The sequence below is a fragment of the Rhamphochromis sp. 'chilingali' genome (genome assembly GCF_963969265.1).
Source record: "Rhamphochromis sp. 'chilingali' genome assembly, chromosome: 21".
In the NCBI taxonomy this organism is placed as follows: domain Eukaryota; kingdom Metazoa; phylum Chordata; class Actinopteri; order Cichliformes; family Cichlidae; genus Rhamphochromis; species Rhamphochromis sp. 'chilingali'.
Genome location: NC_137949.1, coordinates 10,542,183 through 10,560,025, shown reverse-complemented (window position 1 = coordinate 10,560,025; position 17,843 = coordinate 10,542,183). Strand labels below are relative to the sequence as shown.

Genomic DNA, 17,843 nt, shown 5'->3' with positions numbered 1-17,843 from the left:
TTCGGGGGTAACGACTTTAGAGTTAACAGCACTGAGTGTTACACCTTTACACTTAACCTGAGTCTTACCCTTTTTTGTGCTAAAGCATAGGGTTTTGGACCACCGGAGACAAACTCTGTACTGTGATCATTCTCCTCTCCAGACCCACCATCACTGAGCTCATCAGTCAGCTCGCCGAGATATGAGCCTAATGGAAGCACCCACTCACTGGGATGAGAGGTGAAGACAACTGAATCTGTAACAAGTCATACAACACGAGCCTTGCATAAGCTGTTGTCATTGACAAAGACATTCACATCCTTCACCGGCGACCCTCTACCATCAGCGTGACACCACTGGACCATAGCTACATCATCAGAGATGAAACAAAGCTGATGTCATAGTGGTCACTAAACATCACTAATCATCTGTCAGGGTCTGTAATCAGCTCACAAGATGGCATTTCTGCTCACATGGAGAACCGCAGTTTATTACAACTGCTGATTTGTGTTTAAAGAAAAAACAAAAACAAAACAATCTTAGTGGGTTCTGATGTCCTTTGTCTTCAAACTTCTGCTGTTTCTCAGCTGCTTTCACATTTTTTGGGTAACCAGATGCCTGCTGCTTGAATTTCAAAAATGTTTTGACATATGGTTTAAACAGTGTGTCAGTCTTGTTCTCAGAGCAACCACCTTCTCACAACTCGCGTAATACAGCTCACCATATCAGAGCTTAGGGTTAGGGTACATGCACGAGCAGAGGTAGCAAAGCTGAGGTCTGCTGTGTTGGTGTTTATTATGGAAAGTTAGTTGTAGTAGCTCAGCCTTCACCCACAGCCCAGAGTCTGAACAGCAGTAACAAGAAATCAGGTTACAGAATCATTAATGACCCTTTACAGAAAGGACACCGAGGGAGTCTAACAAACAGTAATGTTTGCCTAAAGCTGATGCAAAGCTACTTTAATACATTAAAAAAAGAAAATCTGCTGTTATCAGCCTAAAATATATCAAGAAAGGATCAGCAAGCTAAGAGGAGCCAAACCAATAATTTTAATTTGTGTTGAGTGTTAAAAACCACTGGGGGAAAAAAAAAAAAAAAAAAAAAAGCTGCATCGCCATCATTAGGAAGAGGGCCGTTTTCCTCCAGGGAGACGCATCCCAGAAAACATCCCAAAATTTGTCTCACTCTGAAATACATGATCACATAGGAAACTCACCTTCCTATAGGAAGTCTCCTCTTTGCTTGAGTCTCTTTCTTTTCTCAGCTTGTATATTGTTGTCAATCTTTGAGCGAACGAAGCAGAACAGTTCTTGTGAGCATACTCACAAGAACAAATGTTATGATATTCTTGTGAATATCATAATATTTTAAAACTTAGCATACTCTGCTTAATGTGTCACAATTAAGTTAATAAAAATGAAATGAAAAACAAACATTTGATCTATGCTGAAGTGAAATTCTGCAGATACAAAATTTAAAAAAGAAAAGAACAATATTAAGTAGAGCACTGATATAATTTTAGTTAAATGAAAATAATATTTCAGTTAAATTCATTTCTCATTGAGTCAAATGTCTTCATTCACAAACAGTGCTGTCTTACACGCCACACGTCTGAACATCAGACTCATCGTTTGCCTGAATGTAGTGTGAGTCCTCTTATCTCTGTGTTTATTATTCTCCTGTTTCAGAGTTGTTGATTTGATTGTTGTTAATTACATTCACCTGCGTCTCCTCCCCCTCCTGCGTCTAATCTACAATCATTTACTTCTGCATGAAATGATTCGAGTGCCGCCTCCTCCAATGAGAAACATCATTAAATGACGATAAAACAGTGATTAAAAATCTCTGAAGAACTGCAGCAACTAAAAAGACAAAGGATGAATGCTGCAGAAATAAAGGTTGATTCTGTTCATCTGAATGTGAACCTTTTGCGATTTACTTACCTGGATGACTGAGCATCCATCAAGACCTTCATTGAAGGAATCAGATTTCTAATTTTGTTCACATTTATTTTATGCTCCTTTTGCAACCTTTCAATTTTATTTCCCAAAGACTCTGCAGTGAGTTTGACATTGTGTTTTGCAGCCAGACCCTCAAATGCTTCAAGTTTTTGGAGACTTTTCTAGTCATTCTGACTTTAGAAAAATCCCTGACTCAGCTTATTACAGATGATTCAAACCACATTTTGACAAATCATTCATTTCAAATTCATAATGAACGCGATAAGTTACACGTCTTTAATGCATCATAAACAGCTCAGCAGACTTTTCACCAGTGGACACGTCACAAATAACCGCTGCAATCAGTGTTTTCTTCCATACACAGCCGTTTATTGCATGTCTGGCTTTATGTTTCCACAGCTGAGATTCTGTGTGTACAATTACAGTTTCAGTGCAGCGTGAGTCTGTTCACACTGAAGTGATTCCATTTCTCAATGACCTCTTGAAATCCATAAAAGCAAATAACTGCAGTATTTCAATGTGGATGAAGTGACTTGATATCAATGAATCCACTCCAAGGATGAAGTAGGGAATGCTGCTTTGCTGTTTTTAATCAGTCTCCAAACATTTTCCACTGAGCATTTATCGAATATTTCAGCAATCCATCCACATCGCAGTCAAACCCGAGCACGTACAAACTACTTGAAGGCTCGAGACAAGACAAGACGACTGACACGCACAAGCGAACACGGTCAACAAAAACCACACTGTCCCTACTCACCCATTCTCCAGGCCGCCCGACCGGTAACCAGGTGAATGTATTTCCCACTCATTCATTAACATATTCACACTGAAATTTTAAAATTAAAAAAAAAAAAAATCTTTTGACAAGTTTGGTTATATTCCACTGAACACAGTGAGGCATGAGGGTTAAACACCTCCCACGTGACAAAGAAGCTAACCGTAATCCCTGGAATAGACAAGCAACACCATACACACAACACTTTATCACCACAAAGTCCATATGGCTCCAACACTGTGTTTGGAAAGTGTTTGTTTTTCTAAATTTTAACAAAAAAAGATTTTCAAAGATATATTGCAGCAATGCAAAGTTTGTACAAGACAAATGTTGTTGTTGTTTTTTTTGCAAATGTTGATATTTTACCTACAAATTGATGTGAAATATGATGTCTGCAAAGACCTAAGTTGTGGATTTTAGCTAGAACAGCATAATTAATATCTGTATTATTCCTCTGACCCTGTCTGCTGACAGGTCCTCTGGTGCTGAGGTGGACTCCTCCTGTGATTTAGCCCACTTACTTACAGAGACAGAGAGACTGATTCCCTTCTTTTCCACTGTCTCATCCACACTTTCACACACAGCTGGTGATGCTTAAGACCACTGACTCACATTTTTGGATTCTTATTTTCTTTTGAACCCAGAGATTTTTGGACTCTACCCTTCAGATAAGTTTTTATTTGGGTCTGTGTACAATAAGCTGCTGTGAGGGATGTTCTCTTTGTGTGAGTGATGTTTGGGATTTTCATGGAAATTCAACTTGTGTAATCAGATTTTTCTAGAAGCGTTTCAAAGTCAGGTTACCAGGGTGCGCCCGACATTGAGACCTGAGGACTAACACGTGGCCAAGTCTTTATGCTGGTAGTTTTATGTATTAAAATGTTTTTTGTAATTTTCTTTTTCATCATTGTGGCATAAACCTGTGGTTGTCAAATCTGTGGTTCGGTTCACTAAAGCTGGTTTGTTCTTTAAATTTGCATCCCTGCCTCTGCGTCTCATTTAAACACACGGCTGTGCTCCTGTAATCAAACCTGTTGGTCCATTAATATAATCTATTCAATAATTGTCACCACTGTGTGACAAGAATAAAACAACATCCTCCAAACCTGCAGCAGGAGAATAAAAACTGTTCAGGGTTCTTGATGTTTAAGATCAGATTTTTGAAACTAGATGAAAACACGAGGAATGTTTAATTTTCCTGTAAATCTTTCCTCTATTTATTATCCTTATATAGTTTGCTATTATTAATACACACAGCATCACAACCAATTGTTAAATTTAAAAACTGCAGTCACAGTTTCTCATCATTTCAGACCAGGCCACCAACTGCATTTTATTTTTATTTTATTTTATCCATTTTATTCTACTGACCCTCATCCACCTTTTACCAGCTTGTCCTTCATTTTCTTTTTGTATTTCCAGCCTCTAAAATTTCTTCCTGTCTTGTTTTGTGTGTTTGCTCCTTGAATTCAGAGCTCTGACCTTCTGTCCTTCTCTCTGCTGTGTTTCTGTCACAGCCACTTCTCTCTGACTGGGATTGGCTGCTCAGCCTGAAATGTTCTGCAGGAAAACCAAGACTCATATTTCCAATGACTGTAAAATGACTGTAGGTTCATTTTTTAGAACAAGTCACTGAAAGTCGCTCAGTTTAGTTTCAGATTATAATTATAGATTTGTATACATGTACCAAATAAATTATTGCGTTATGGAGTAAACAGGGACCTCTATATTACATTTACCTGTAATGATACATTCCAATGAAGCTGAGAGTTCAGTGATTCACCAGGTTTACTTATCCCACCCCCCAGTTTAGGAGGATATTATGAAATATGCTAAAATACATTTTATTAATACCAGACAGGAATGATGAAGATGAACATTACTGTTCATAGGGATCGTTTGTGTTGTAGTTCCTCACTGTGACCACTGGAGGGCAGTGAACTCTGATCACACTCTACAGTCAACAGCGAACAAACGCCACAGAGCAGTTTCTTTTCTACACACGTCTTCTTATCACATGACATCAAACACTCAGATTCATCATTTTATTAAATCAGAGAAAATGTAATTTTCGATGAGAGATGCCACATCAAAAAGTGTTTAAACTCATTACACAAAAAATAGAAAAAACAACACTATTCAGCAGCTCTTCTACATTTTACAAAGTTTATAATGTTGCCACAGTTCATATCTGAGATCACATTTGTTCCTGTGTTGATGTGAAGCTGGGAGAAGTTACTGTTGTTTCTGCTGTGATCAGAGGAAATGAGACCTGCTGAGGCCTCGGACACACTGATCAGTTTCAATGTCTTTTATTTTTACAGACCCAGAGCTTTTTCAAACACCTTCTCAGCAATTTCAGTGAGCTGGTTGACGACAACATTCATAATGTGACCCGTGGTAGGTACCTATTTAAAATAGGACAGAGCCGTAGGCGCACAGTCAGTTTAAAAGAGTTTAATTTTTAATACAAAATAAAAGAAACAGTGTAACAGCGGCACCTAAAAACAATTAAAAACTTTACCTTATTAGAAACTATAAAACTGTACGATTGCCCATGAGCCAGGACAAGCGCTGCGGGGAACCGTTTAAAAACAAATCGACATAGCACACAGGTTAAAAGTGGACGGCAACTCACACATGACCCCAAATGGGTAAAACACTATAGAAAAAGGCAAATCTTCGGTGCCGTCTTCACTCAGGCCCACCGCTGTTCATGCAAAAAGCGGGGAGACAAAAAAAAAGGATTTGTTTTCCCTGCAGCGCCTTCACCGTCTGCGACAATATATATATATAAAAAAGGGGTTAAAATACTAAAAGGATCAATATCTGTGGTGCCTACTGATACAGAAAAAATTAAAACAAAAAACAAAACCATCGACAGCCGCAACAGTCAGTCTGTCGACTTACACCAGTTTAAAACAAATTAAAACACACTGAAGTGTCAGGTCCTTTGCCCGCAGCCAGAAATCCACCTGGCAAAGCAGCAGCTCGGTACTCTATAAATAAAAGGCAGGAGATCACTTAGCTGGACAGTAAAACACAGGAATATTCCTCAACTGAATTGGTTTAGTTACCTGTCCACAAGTTCGTGTCACACCCTAATAAATGTGGGTCAGTGGCGATGAAGTCCACTATACCGTTCTCACGGGAGCAATGTTTCCCACCTACAAGGGTGCAAATAACTGTAAACCTTGTTGGGATTCAGAGATTCTTTTATTGCTACCATATAATCTGCCTTATGAAGAATGTATTAATAACATGTTTTACAGTATCATTTATCGGTAATATTTCCTGCAGGGTTTATAAAATTGCATTGAATATGTCTGTCATCACATTGACCTTTCTATTTTACAGGTTGAGTTCATTTTATACACAATGCATGAATGTGCTTGGTTAGAGTTGATGTTCCATTCTAGAAGGTTTTAAGCTTCACTGGTGAGAGTGTCCAGATGATACATGCTGAGGGGAGATGAGAACATAGCAGGTTAATTGCATGCACGCTTACGATACACATATTAATCTAGTAGCAGGTCTGAGCAAAGGCCTAAGCGTCTTCTGCTTCAGTTTGAGACTGGCTGCAAAAGTACTCTACTTAGTGATTAATGACGAGGGTCCATTATTAGCTCTCGGAGATGGTGAGACCTGAAGTTATTACCCTAAAAGCCAAGCAATGTAGAAAAGAGAAGTTATATGTCGGTGAAGGGTTATTAGAAGTGTACGTGATGTACCCTTGTCTGCACGGGTTGAACTTTTGCCCGTCTGTCACCATGTATTTTTGAACTGTATTGACGTAGGTGTGATATTTTGTCCTATAAAACCAGAACCCAATGTATTCTTGTCAGAGCAACACAATCCCTATGTTGATGGTTGGTTGTTCTCCTGTGATAATAAAACTCATCGTTTGATTGCACTTTTCCGGAGCCTCCGTCGTTTGTTGTCTGGTCTGAAGTTGATCGATCTCGCAACAACCTCTGCCAACAGCCAGAGCTCAAGTGGTACATTTTTGTGTAACCTACCGTTCTAACAGAAGTTTAGGGGAAGACCTGTATCAGACTTTCATAGTTAAGAAACACCAACTTGCCCAACTCGGACCAAGTTTCAGGTTTGCAGAGGAATACCCAATTGCCCACACCTGCGCTTATGAAAGGAGCAAAGACCAGCTCCGCCCACCAGGGGTGGTCCCGAGTCTCCAGGTCTCACCTGTCACAATAACTTTGTTGTGAAAGAGAGACGCATTGCTGCTGGGATTCCAATCAATGGAATAAATCTGGATGCTTCCTCTGCTACAATTAATGTAGCTACGCACCCAAGTTGGGTCATGACCTTCTGGAGGAGCTTTTTAGTTATTTCTGCTGCAGTCAGTGGTGAAATGATGACAGCACGCGGATAAGAGTAGGGCACACCTGTTCTGTAAAAAGGTCTCTTCAAAGACAGGATATTGAGACCAAATGCATGAACATAATCTGTGACTGCACCAACCAGCACAGCAGCATCAACTTTAGCAGAGAGACCAGGAACTGGAACAGCTGCTCCAGCTGCAGACAGAGTGGCCAACCAATATAATCGCGCTTGAGAGCTTATTTCTTCTTGCTGATTATCTCTGGGTTGATCACTCAGGTGATTTTTCTCTAGGGCAGTCTCCTGTTCAGTCGACCTCAGTTCAGTCTCCAGTGTCCCCGCTACCTGTAGCTCAGTCTTCAGTTCTGTCGGCCACTCAACCATCCATCATCTCTATGCAGCGAGAAAATCTCATATCTATCGATCGATCGATAGATATGCTATACAAATAATATGATATGTGATAGTATGAACATTTACTTAAAAGCTCTTGTAGTGTACATACACTCAACAAAAATATAAACGCAACACCTTTGTTACTGCTCTCATTCCCCATGGGATGGACGTAGAGACCTAAAATTCATTCCAGATACACAATATAACCATCCCTCCCAAACAGTGGTCACAAATCAGTCCAAATGTGTGGTAGTGGGCACATCTGCTATATTGAGATAATCCATCCCACCTCACAGGTGTGCCACATCAGGATGCTGATCTGACATCATGAGTAGTGCACAGGTGTACCTCAGACTGCCCACAACAAAAGGCCACCCTGGAATGTGCAGTTTTGTCTCACAGCAAAATGCCACAGATGCCACAAGCAATGAGGGAGCGTGCAACTGGCATGCTGACAGCAGGAATGTCAACCAGATCTGTCGCCCGTGCATTGAATGTTCATTTCTCAACCATAAGTCGTCTCCACAGGCGTTTCAGAGAATATGGCAGCACATCCAACCGGCCTCACAACCGCAGACCTCGTGTAACCACACCAGCCCAGGACCTCCACATCCAGCAGGTTCACCTCCAAGATCGTCTGAGACCAGCCACCCAGACAGCTGCTGGAACAATTGGTTTGCACAACCAAACAATTTCTGCACAAACTCAGAAACCGTCTCAGGGACGCTCAACTGCATGCCCGTCGTCCTCATCGGGGTCTTGACCTGACTCCAGCTCGTCGCCGTAACAGACTTGTGTGGGCAAATGCTCACATTCGATGGCGTCTGGCACGTTGGAGAGGTGTGCGCTTCACGGATGAATCATGGTTCACATTGTTCAGGGCAGATGGCAGCTGAGAATGTCCCAGTTCTTGCATGGCCAGCATACTCACCGGACATGTCACCCATTGAGCATGTTCGGGATGTGCTTGACCGGCGTATACGACAGCGTGTACCAGTTCCCACGAATATCCAACAACCTCGCACAGCCATTGAAGTGGAGTGGACCAACATTCCACAGGCCACAATTGACAATCTGATAGACTCCATGCGACGATGTGTTGCACTGCATGAGGCAAATGGTGGTCACACCAGATACTGACCGGTTCTGGGTCCCCAGACCCCCAATAGCGCAAAAAACTGCACATTCCAGGGTGGCCTTTTGTTGTGGGCAGTCTGAGGTACACCTGTGCACTACTCATGATGTCAGATCAGCATCCTGATGTGGCACACCTGTGAGGTGGGATGGATTATCTCAATATAGCAGATGTGCCCACTACCACACATTTGGACTGATTTGTGACCACTGTTTGGGAGGGATGGTTATATTGTGTATCTGGAATGAATTTTAGGTCTCTACGTCCATCCCATGGGGAATGGGAGCAGTAACAAAGGTGTTGCATTTATATTTTTGTTGAGTGTACAATTGGCAAATTAGCCAATGCAAAACCAATGCCTGTTAAAAAAGAAGAAGATAATCTTCTCACAAACTGGTGTTTGATTTTGAAACAGGAAAAAAGTGGGGAAACAAATGAAAAGACTAATATTTGAATAACACCTGAAAGCAAGGGCGACCGTGGTTCAGGGGGTTGGGAATCGCATCTGTAACCGGAAGGTCGCCGGTTCAATCCCTGGGCTCTCTGTCCTGGTCGTTGTGTCCCTGGGCAAGACACTTTACCCTACTTGCCTACTGGTGTTGGCCAGAGGGGCCGATGGCGCGATATGGCAGCCTCGCTTCTGTCAGTCTGCCCCAGGGCAGCTGTGGCTACAAGTGTAGCTTGCCTCCACCAGTGTGTGAATGAATAGTGGCATTGTAAATGCTTTGGGTGCCTTGAAAAGCGCTTTATAAATCCAATCCATTATTATTATAAATACTTTATATGCTGCCTTATGGTAAACTTTGGCAATATTGATGTATAAAGAACAACACTGGCTGATGATGAAATACAGTCAGCTGGCATGGTGACACTGCCAGTATTAACCTGCAGGGCTGAACTGGGACAAAAAATTGGGCATTTTCACTACAGACCGGCCCACCAGGTATTAAAGCCATAAAGCCTTTGAATGAAAACAGATGCTGTTGTGACAGTGATGTACAGTCTTGTTGGTATATGTATGATTTCTATACATTTTACGTCAGATAAAAACTTTGTTCGCTAGATTCAGATAATTATTTAATAAAAGCTAGATATTTTAAATGAGAATAAAAAAGAAAAGTATTTCTTTGTGCCCACCTCTCCCTGTTAATGCCCTACCTGGCCCCCTGGCAACACTTTGCTAGACCCGCCCCTGCACAGTTACCAGCTGTCAGCTACTTAGAAAAGGATCCTGGTGTTATTTGTCTCTCAGAAACAGTTCATAACTTCCCTTCAACTCATCCATTCATGTCACCTAAAAGGTAAACCTGTTTCTCCATCACAGCTCTGATGATTCAGTAAGGACATCTCCTGGTTTCATCTTCATGTTTCCCTCTCACCACATATCCAAACCGACATCATGACCAGCAGCTTTACAGCTGTGGCTCCAGCAAACAACAGCTGATAGTAGAAATTAATATTAAATAAATTCTAACAACAGCTGATCAAGCTTAAACGTGCTGCTGTTGTTTAGCGCGACATCCGCTGGTTTCCTCTTTCTGGCGCAAAGTGGGCGATAAACAAACAAGAGAGAAAAGCCGATCAGCTGATCATTGATCAGTTTCATGATTGAAGTAGCAACAGGAGAGGGAGGGGGAGAGAATGAGAGAAGAGGCAGCTGTGCAGCGTAACGACAGAATAACTCCAGCTTTGTGTCTTTTTTTCATTATAGCGAAAGTCCGGGACAAACTGTGTCTCTTCTCAGCTCAATACGAAAGGCGTAATATTTTCTCTGAATGAGGGACCATTCCATTTTTTTTAAGGAGCCCTTGGCAACTCTAACTAACCTTATGAATAAAATAAAGTTCACTATCAGTAACATCATAGCACCCACCCAGCTGTATAAAAACTCAGTCAAGCTGGCTAGAACGCAGTACGAGTTATTGCAACTGAGGGTAAAAAGTCAGCACAATGAAAATAAACTCCACCTAAACTTGGTTTATATCTGACCCAGATAGACTGCAGGTCATAACTTCTTACCTGAAGTTCAGTTCACCTGACACTCGGACTGGTGGCTGCCTCGGGGCTCTCCTCCTGCCTCCCCTCCCCTTCCCTCATCCACCTGCTGGCCTCTGTGGAAGCCCCGCCATAGCCACCACCAAACAACTGAGTTATTTTTACACATCGACCTGCATCTGGCCAATCCACCACCTCTCATTGTTCATGCCGTTACAAAAAAAAATTAAAAATAAGTCACCGGGCATATGCCCGGTATGCCCGATGGCCAGTCCAGCTATGTTAACCTGCAACCAAATCTGCAGCTCCATACAGCAATGTTACGACTTAGATTATATCTTATAACTCATAACTCTTACGGTGTGTTCACACCGAACGCGATGGACGCGAATAAAACGCCCCAAACGCCCCTAATTTGACGCGTGTACATTCGCGTCTCAACGCGTGTCCAAGAAAAATCCATCGCGCCTCAAAATATGATATTTTGACACGCGTGAACCGGAAATGTGGGAGGAATGTGGGAGGGAGTTGTGCCAGACTGGTATCTTTGCAAGATGGCAGCTATCGAGCTAGCGCTTGAAGAGAGAGTCTCCCTTCTCTATGTACTGTGGAGAGCAGAGCAGCAGCGTAAAAGACGTCCTCGCCGTACCTGGGTCCATCAGGTCCTCCAGAGGCATGAGCAGTTTGGTGAGTTTCACCACTTGCTCCAGGAGCTGCGCCTGGATGACGGCCGATTCCAGCGCTATCACCGTCGGCCAGTTTGAGGACCTGCTTTCCCTCGTCGGTCCCAGCATCGCCCGCTTAAACACCAACTACAGACGCTCAATCCCACCTGCAGAGCGCCTGTCCGTCTGCCTGAGGTTAGTAAAACTATTTAATACGGTAGTCCTTTATTGATATCTGTGCTAATATGCTAATCCATCCAGTTATACACTGCTAACATGGATGTGCTATGCTAACAGTGAATGCTGTCGGTGTTTACTGAAAGCAAACTGTGGTACAGAGACGACTCTTTATAATATTTCTAGTGATACTCAGAAGGTTTCATCAAGTCCCGATTTAATTCGATTTATGCTGTTATCAGTGTTTGCATGATAACATGGCTGTGGTGTCACATCAATGTATGCGCTCGGTGTTTGCTGATATCAAACTGTAGCATTAGGACCACTGAGTTAACCTTTGTAGTGATACTCACTCCTTTTTATTTAGACCTGGTTTAATTCTGGGATAGTTGAATATTTGTATATAATCCCTGCAGCTGTCAGACTCTATAGCAGGGGTCACAGCCTTTATTAAAACAGAGTTAGATAAAACTGTGAACAGTTTGGTTCATCTCTAGTTACATGGTTCTATCTTGATAAGCTGTCTTATCACAGATTAATTTTTCAAAAATATTAATGATTTAAGCAAGGAAAGGGCTACATGTCAACACACAACTCTTTATTTCTATTAATGTCTCACTTCATTCCTACCTGATTGACATGTTTAGGAATTATGAGTGATTGGCTCACTGTAGTGGCAAAAGTTGCTACCAATCAAATTATGATATGTTAAAGTTAAAACAAAACACAACTGTTTTAGATATTATCTAATATACATTTTGTAATTATCCTTATAATTACAAAATGTTTTATGTAAGATTTAAGTTTTGTGATTTAAATCTGACATCACAAAAGTATTTTGGAATTTGAATAATGTATTTTGTAACTGCAGTACACATAATACTGATTTTGAACAATTTTGTCCAGGTTCCTTGTCACCGGGGACTCCTTCAGGACCATCGCGTTCAGTTTCAGAGTCGGTGTGTCCACGGTGAGCCAGATCACCCCCCAGGCAGCGACGTCCATCTGGGACTGTCTAGTGGACGACTTCATGGCTGTGCCTTCACCTGGAGACTGGCGGTCCATCACAGAGGGATTCCAGGAGCGCTGGAACTTTCCTCTGTGCTGTGCAGCTCTGGATGGGAAGCACATCCAGACAAAGGCACCCCATATATCATATAGGAGACACACACATTGATATACACTAAATATTCATTTCATTTCTTTTTTGTGGTGCCCAAATTGATGCACCTGCTTGATTTTGTTTAAACAATTATTGCACACTTTCTGTAAATCCAGTAAACTTCTTTTCACTTCTCAAATATCACTGTGTGTGTCTCCTGTATGATATTTAACTGACATTTTTTATTGTAACAACCAACGATTTATACAGGAAAATAATGTCTATTAACAAGGTTGCCCAAACTTCTGCATCCCACTGTATCAGTATATTTTGTCATTAGTATAATATGAAATAAATTCTACATGTGTCAAGTCGTGTGCCAACATTTGCTGTGTAGTAGAACTGAGACATTAGTCATTATAAACATTTATTTGAAATAATATTAAAAGTCTCAAACAGAAAAACATTAAACATAAATATATAAAATATAAGAATTTACAGAGAGACAGGAATAAAAAGGACCAGCTGCTCTCCAGAGCAGGAACAAGGCTGAGGAGGAAATGCTCCATTGGAGACTGGTGTGGCCTCTTCAGGGACTCCAGGATGGCCAGCTCCACCGCCGATGGACCGTCCTGGGACCCGTCCCTCATCTGCCTCGGAGCCGTCCTCCTCTGTGGGCCTGTAAAACAGCACAAAACACAAAGAAATGAGAAGGCTGCTACCAGATTTTAATTTCAACATTGAAAAAAAAAAAAAAACAATAACAGGATATAATCAGATTGGTTGTAGATATTTAGTAAAGGTGATCACAAGGGAATCCCACCGACTAAAAAGGTATCAGTGCTTGCTGTACATATCTGTGGGTGCAGCAGCAGGAGCTCAGGGACTGGGGATGCTCTGCTGCAGAATCAGTTGGTTCTATCAATACAGTATTAAATGTTAACAGGTTGGATATAATAATCGTAGAGTAGACAGTGGTCCCTCATTTATTGCAGGGGTTCTCAGAATAACTAGCCCCTGGTCACAGTTCTCACAATTGGTTCTCAAAGTGCAAACCTTTGTAGATTGCAAAACGTAAAAGTATTATTATGCCGCGGTTTGTCTTCATCTGCCCGCCACTTTCGTGCGCCTTTTTCCCTCACGGTGCAGGTGTCTATTTCCGAATGAGGCTCATAGTTATGGGTGTTTTTGTGCTGTTTTTTCTATTGGACGCGATGGTTATCAAAACCAAACGTGATAAATTTGGCAAGCGCAGGAGATTTGTCAATCAGGCTGCAGAATGCAATGCTGTACTGTGCAATAAAAAATCAGCGAAAAAGCAAAGCAGTGACGGATGAACAGCGGGACCACTGTGTGCTGTTTATTAATAAACAATAAAATATATTCCTAAATGACAACATGCATAAAAGCAGAACGGTATTTGTACGTCAGTGGGAAAATAGCGGTGGCTTGCTAGCTTTTGTGCGGCTTCCCCGGGTCAGTGAAAACTTTCAAAAGAGAAATGAATGAACTTACCAGGTTGCCCGATCTCTTCACATATCTTCCTCCAAGCTCGGTCCTTTTTATTCCTGTCTCGGTACTGAAAGCAGCTGGTGTTGTACAGCTCCGAGTTGTTTGCTACCGCATTGATTAGCCTTCCCCTCCATTGAAGTATGAAAGGCTTTGGCTGGATCTGCCCCTTTGACCTAGGTAACAGCCACGTCACCAGGCTCCTGATTGGTTGTCGCGGCGCGATTTGACGCTGGAGTTCAGATTTTTCCAACTCGAGCGGTAGACGCGAAACGCGCGTATGCACAAAATGCAACACAAAAACTCACGCGCGTGGTTTTATTCGCGAGTCAAACGCGCCAGACGCGCTACACTGACGCGCGTTTCACGCGTTTTGGCGTTTTCGCGACGCAAATCTGCTTCCGAATTTTCGCGGGACCCGCAATCGCGCGTCATCGCGCCTTTCCATTGACTTTACATGTAAACCTGACGCTCTATTCGCGTCCATCGCGTTCGGTGTGAACACACCGTTATGTTAGCTCCCCTCAGTAGCATACTGTCTGAAATATTCCACAGCTGCAATAATTCTTTAAGTGTTATTTTTTCCTTGGTATTCTAATTTCACCGAAGTTTACTAAACTCAACAAACTTAATATTACTTACCGGGACATTTATTCTGTCCTCATTTTCTTTCACCAAAAAATTGTTTCCTGCAGTGCCGTCTTTCGTGCTTGCCTCTCCTACCTTTGCTAACGTGATGAGCATAGCGCAGAAGCCGATGCTGCATTCACTTACACTCGGATATCTGAGCTTCACTGTGAAAACATAATCGGACATTTGATATTTGATTGAATTTTATTGTTTTGCCTTTGGGGTGGCACCTGGGGTGGCCAGTCTGGTTGGGGGGGGTGGCCTGTGCCCCCCCAGGCCACCCCGCTGGACACGCCACTGCAGGTCATTACTATGCTGACTATGGAGCTAGCATGAAGCTTAGATTAGCTGGAAACTCAATGCTTTCTTTCACTCGCTGTCCTTCCACTGTCCTTATTTATATTATAGCATTTTGGTCTGTGTGAGCCACATAATAAAAATAAAGCTGAAAACACAGTTCAGAGTAGAGTAACATGCACATTTTATTTCTCACCTTTCTAAAACTAAAACTACTCTTCTGAAAATGTAGCTTACACCAGTGGTGGCAGCAGTAGAAGGACAGTATGGTGGCTGTGACAGGTTTTGGTGACATTGTTTGTAGATGAAAACAGGTTTATTCTGCCAAGTTCAGATGTGCCAACAGTACAGACATTCTGTGCTTAAGTAGAAGTACAGATACTAGTGTTGAAAAATACTCCAGTAAAGTCGAAGTACTGATTCAACTTTTACTCAAGTAAAAGTAAAAAAGTACAGGCTCAGAAATGTACTGAAAGTAAAAAGCACCTCTTTGGAGGACATTTCTATTCAATTCAATACAATTATTTATACAATGTCAAATCACAACCACAGCTGTGGCTCCAGCTATTTGTGTCTAAAGCTGCCTGAACCATGTGCTATATTAATGTAATGGTAAAATAATATTATTTGAAAGGAATACAAACTTTATTTCAGTCTAAATTTTCAGTCTAATAATTCTACTCATCTTGAATCAGTTCAGTTGAACATGAGCAGAGAAAAAGAAGGAAAGTAAAAATATGTTTCTATTTCCTGTTGCCTCCATTGTAGAGGGGACTTTGCCTCTAAACAGGAAATGTGTGCAGTCAGGGGTTAAAGTGGATTCAGGAGGTGGGGGAACACTAAAAGTGGTTATAATGTCTCAGTGTGGGGAAAAGAATCAAGCTCACAATAATTAAAAGCTCCAGTGATTTTCTTAGTGTACAGGCTGTGATCAGCTGACCTGCTGCTCTCTGTGGATGTACACACCTGGAATCATCCAGATGTGAGCAGATGTTTCATGAGTTGTCCTGGCTGATTTCATCCTCTACACTGACAGTACGCTGTTTATGCTCTCTTTATATTAGACACTAGTGATGGTCCGCTTGAAGCTGAAGCTCCGGTGCGTGTGTCAAAAAAATCAACACACTGCTTCAGAAGCACTGTATCGAAGCTTGATTTGTTTGGCCAGAGTCACGTGATCAGTGACGTCCGAAGCGTCATTTAGAGCCTAACTGCTTCGGTGTCTGATTCAATGGATTATAAGTAAGTGAATCATTCGCGGGATTTGTGGTGTTTTGATGGTGACAGATAGCGAACCACTGATCATTCCACTGAGAGATTTGAAGCCAGCGAGGAATAGAGGAGGTTCTGTTGTGTGGGAGTATTTTGAGTTGATTTTGGTCAGTCGGGTGGGTTTTCCAGCTCTGTGTTCTGGCCGTTTGCTTTTGTTTTGTGCGTGTTTATTTTATCTTATAATGGGAAAAAACGTAAAATGTCAAAAAATCTGCTTCCATAATAATATAATATATCATTAAATAACTTTAGAAAAATGGCGCACCATAGAGAGCATCCTGACGGGAAACATCTTAACCTGGTTTGGGAACAGCACCATGCAGGACAGACGAGCTCTACAGAGGGTTGTGCGATCAGCTGAGCGCACCATCCGCTCCGAGCTCCCTGACCTGCACTCAATCTACAGCAGGCGGTGCTGGACCAAGGCCAGGAAGATCGTGAAGGACCTCAGCCATCCCAACAACGGACTGTTCTCTCTGTTGAGGTCAGGAAAGCGATTCCGCTCCCTGAAGACCAACACAGAGAGACTGAGGAGGAGCTTCTTCCCGCAGGCGATACGGTCTCTCAATCACACCACCACACAGTACTGACTCACACATATAGTTCTTACACACACACTGGACATTCTGGACATTGTTATCACTTAAATCACTTTAAGCATATTTGCACTGCACAAGACATAATGTGGATTGCACAACACTGGTCACTATATTCTTCATTTCCAGTTAATACTTGTACAGCTGCTGTTAGTGTGTGTGTGTGTGTGTGTGTGTGTGCATATATATATTTATTTATTTATATTTCTTCATACATTCTTATATAGTTCTATACTGTGTATTGTGTATTTTGTTGTACAGTTATTTTATTTTCAACTTTAATTTATATATTTTATCTTATTCTTTCCCAGTTAAATTTACCCTTCATTCTAATTTGTGTTGTACAGTTATTTCATTTTTAACCTTAATTTTTTATATTTTATTCCTTCCTAGTTAAATTTACACTTTAATTTTTCATATTTATTTCCTATCTTATTCATAGCCCTTTTTTTTTTTTTTTTTTTTTTTTAGGTCACGAGCAGTTGTCTAAGCATTTCACTGCATATCGTACTGTGTATGACTGTGTACGTGACAAATAAAAATTTGAATTTGAAATTGAATTTGAAAAACTTCCACTTGACTCTTTACATGTAATGTTATAAAAATATATATTTTATTGTTTAATTAATCTGAAAATGTTAGTCTGCCAAATGTGCAGCAATTTAATCTATTTATTCTCTTTAGCTGATAGTTTGTGGGGCCCAGGTAGACTGTATAACTGCATCTCTACCAGTTTCTCTGCACTCCAGCCTCTTCTGTGCCATGTGAAGGGAATTTCCTTAATGCAGGAGAAATGATCTCCATGAAAAGGAACAGGTTCGGCCATCACACACTAGAACAAATTCTCTACTTAAATAAAAATGAAAAAGGGCTACTTTAAATGCATCATGTTTTTAATTTGCAAGTTCATAAGCATTTTCCCTTTCCCTTACGTCAAGAAGTGATGAAAGTGGTGTATTTGGCTGAGCTTTCCGTCAGAGGTATCTGCCAAAACCCCATATTAGCGTCCA

The 17,843-nt window shown here is 41.4% G+C and overlaps 1 protein-coding gene and 2 long non-coding RNA genes across 3 annotated transcripts; 1 reads left to right on the top strand and 2 right to left on the bottom strand.

Moving 5' to 3' along the window:
• Positions 1-5,107: 5,107 nt before the first annotated feature.
• On the bottom strand, positions 5,108-6,891 carry LOC308390085. The gene is made up of 3 exons (XR_013970390.1): positions 6,691-6,891; positions 5,796-5,911; positions 5,108-5,717 (listed from the first exon to the last, which is right to left on the bottom strand). It is a non-coding gene; the product is annotated as an uncharacterized lncRNA (long non-coding RNA).
• A 4,207-nt stretch (positions 6,892-11,098) lies between these two features.
• LOC308389051 (uncharacterized protein) lies at positions 11,099-12,862 on the top strand. Its single transcript, XM_080870181.1, has 2 exons — positions 11,099-11,445; positions 12,334-12,862. Exons 1-2 carry the CDS (start codon positions 11,186-11,188, stop codon positions 12,602-12,604), a joined length of 531 nt encoding a protein of 176 aa, XP_080726307.1. The 5' UTR covers positions 11,099-11,185; the 3' UTR covers positions 12,605-12,862.
• An 81-nt stretch (positions 12,863-12,943) lies between these two features.
• On the bottom strand, positions 12,944-16,992 carry LOC308389055. The gene is made up of 2 exons (XR_013970210.1): positions 14,045-16,992; positions 12,944-13,208 (listed from the first exon to the last, which is right to left on the bottom strand). It is a non-coding gene; the product is annotated as an uncharacterized lncRNA (long non-coding RNA).
• Positions 16,993-17,843: the final 851 nt, after the last annotated feature.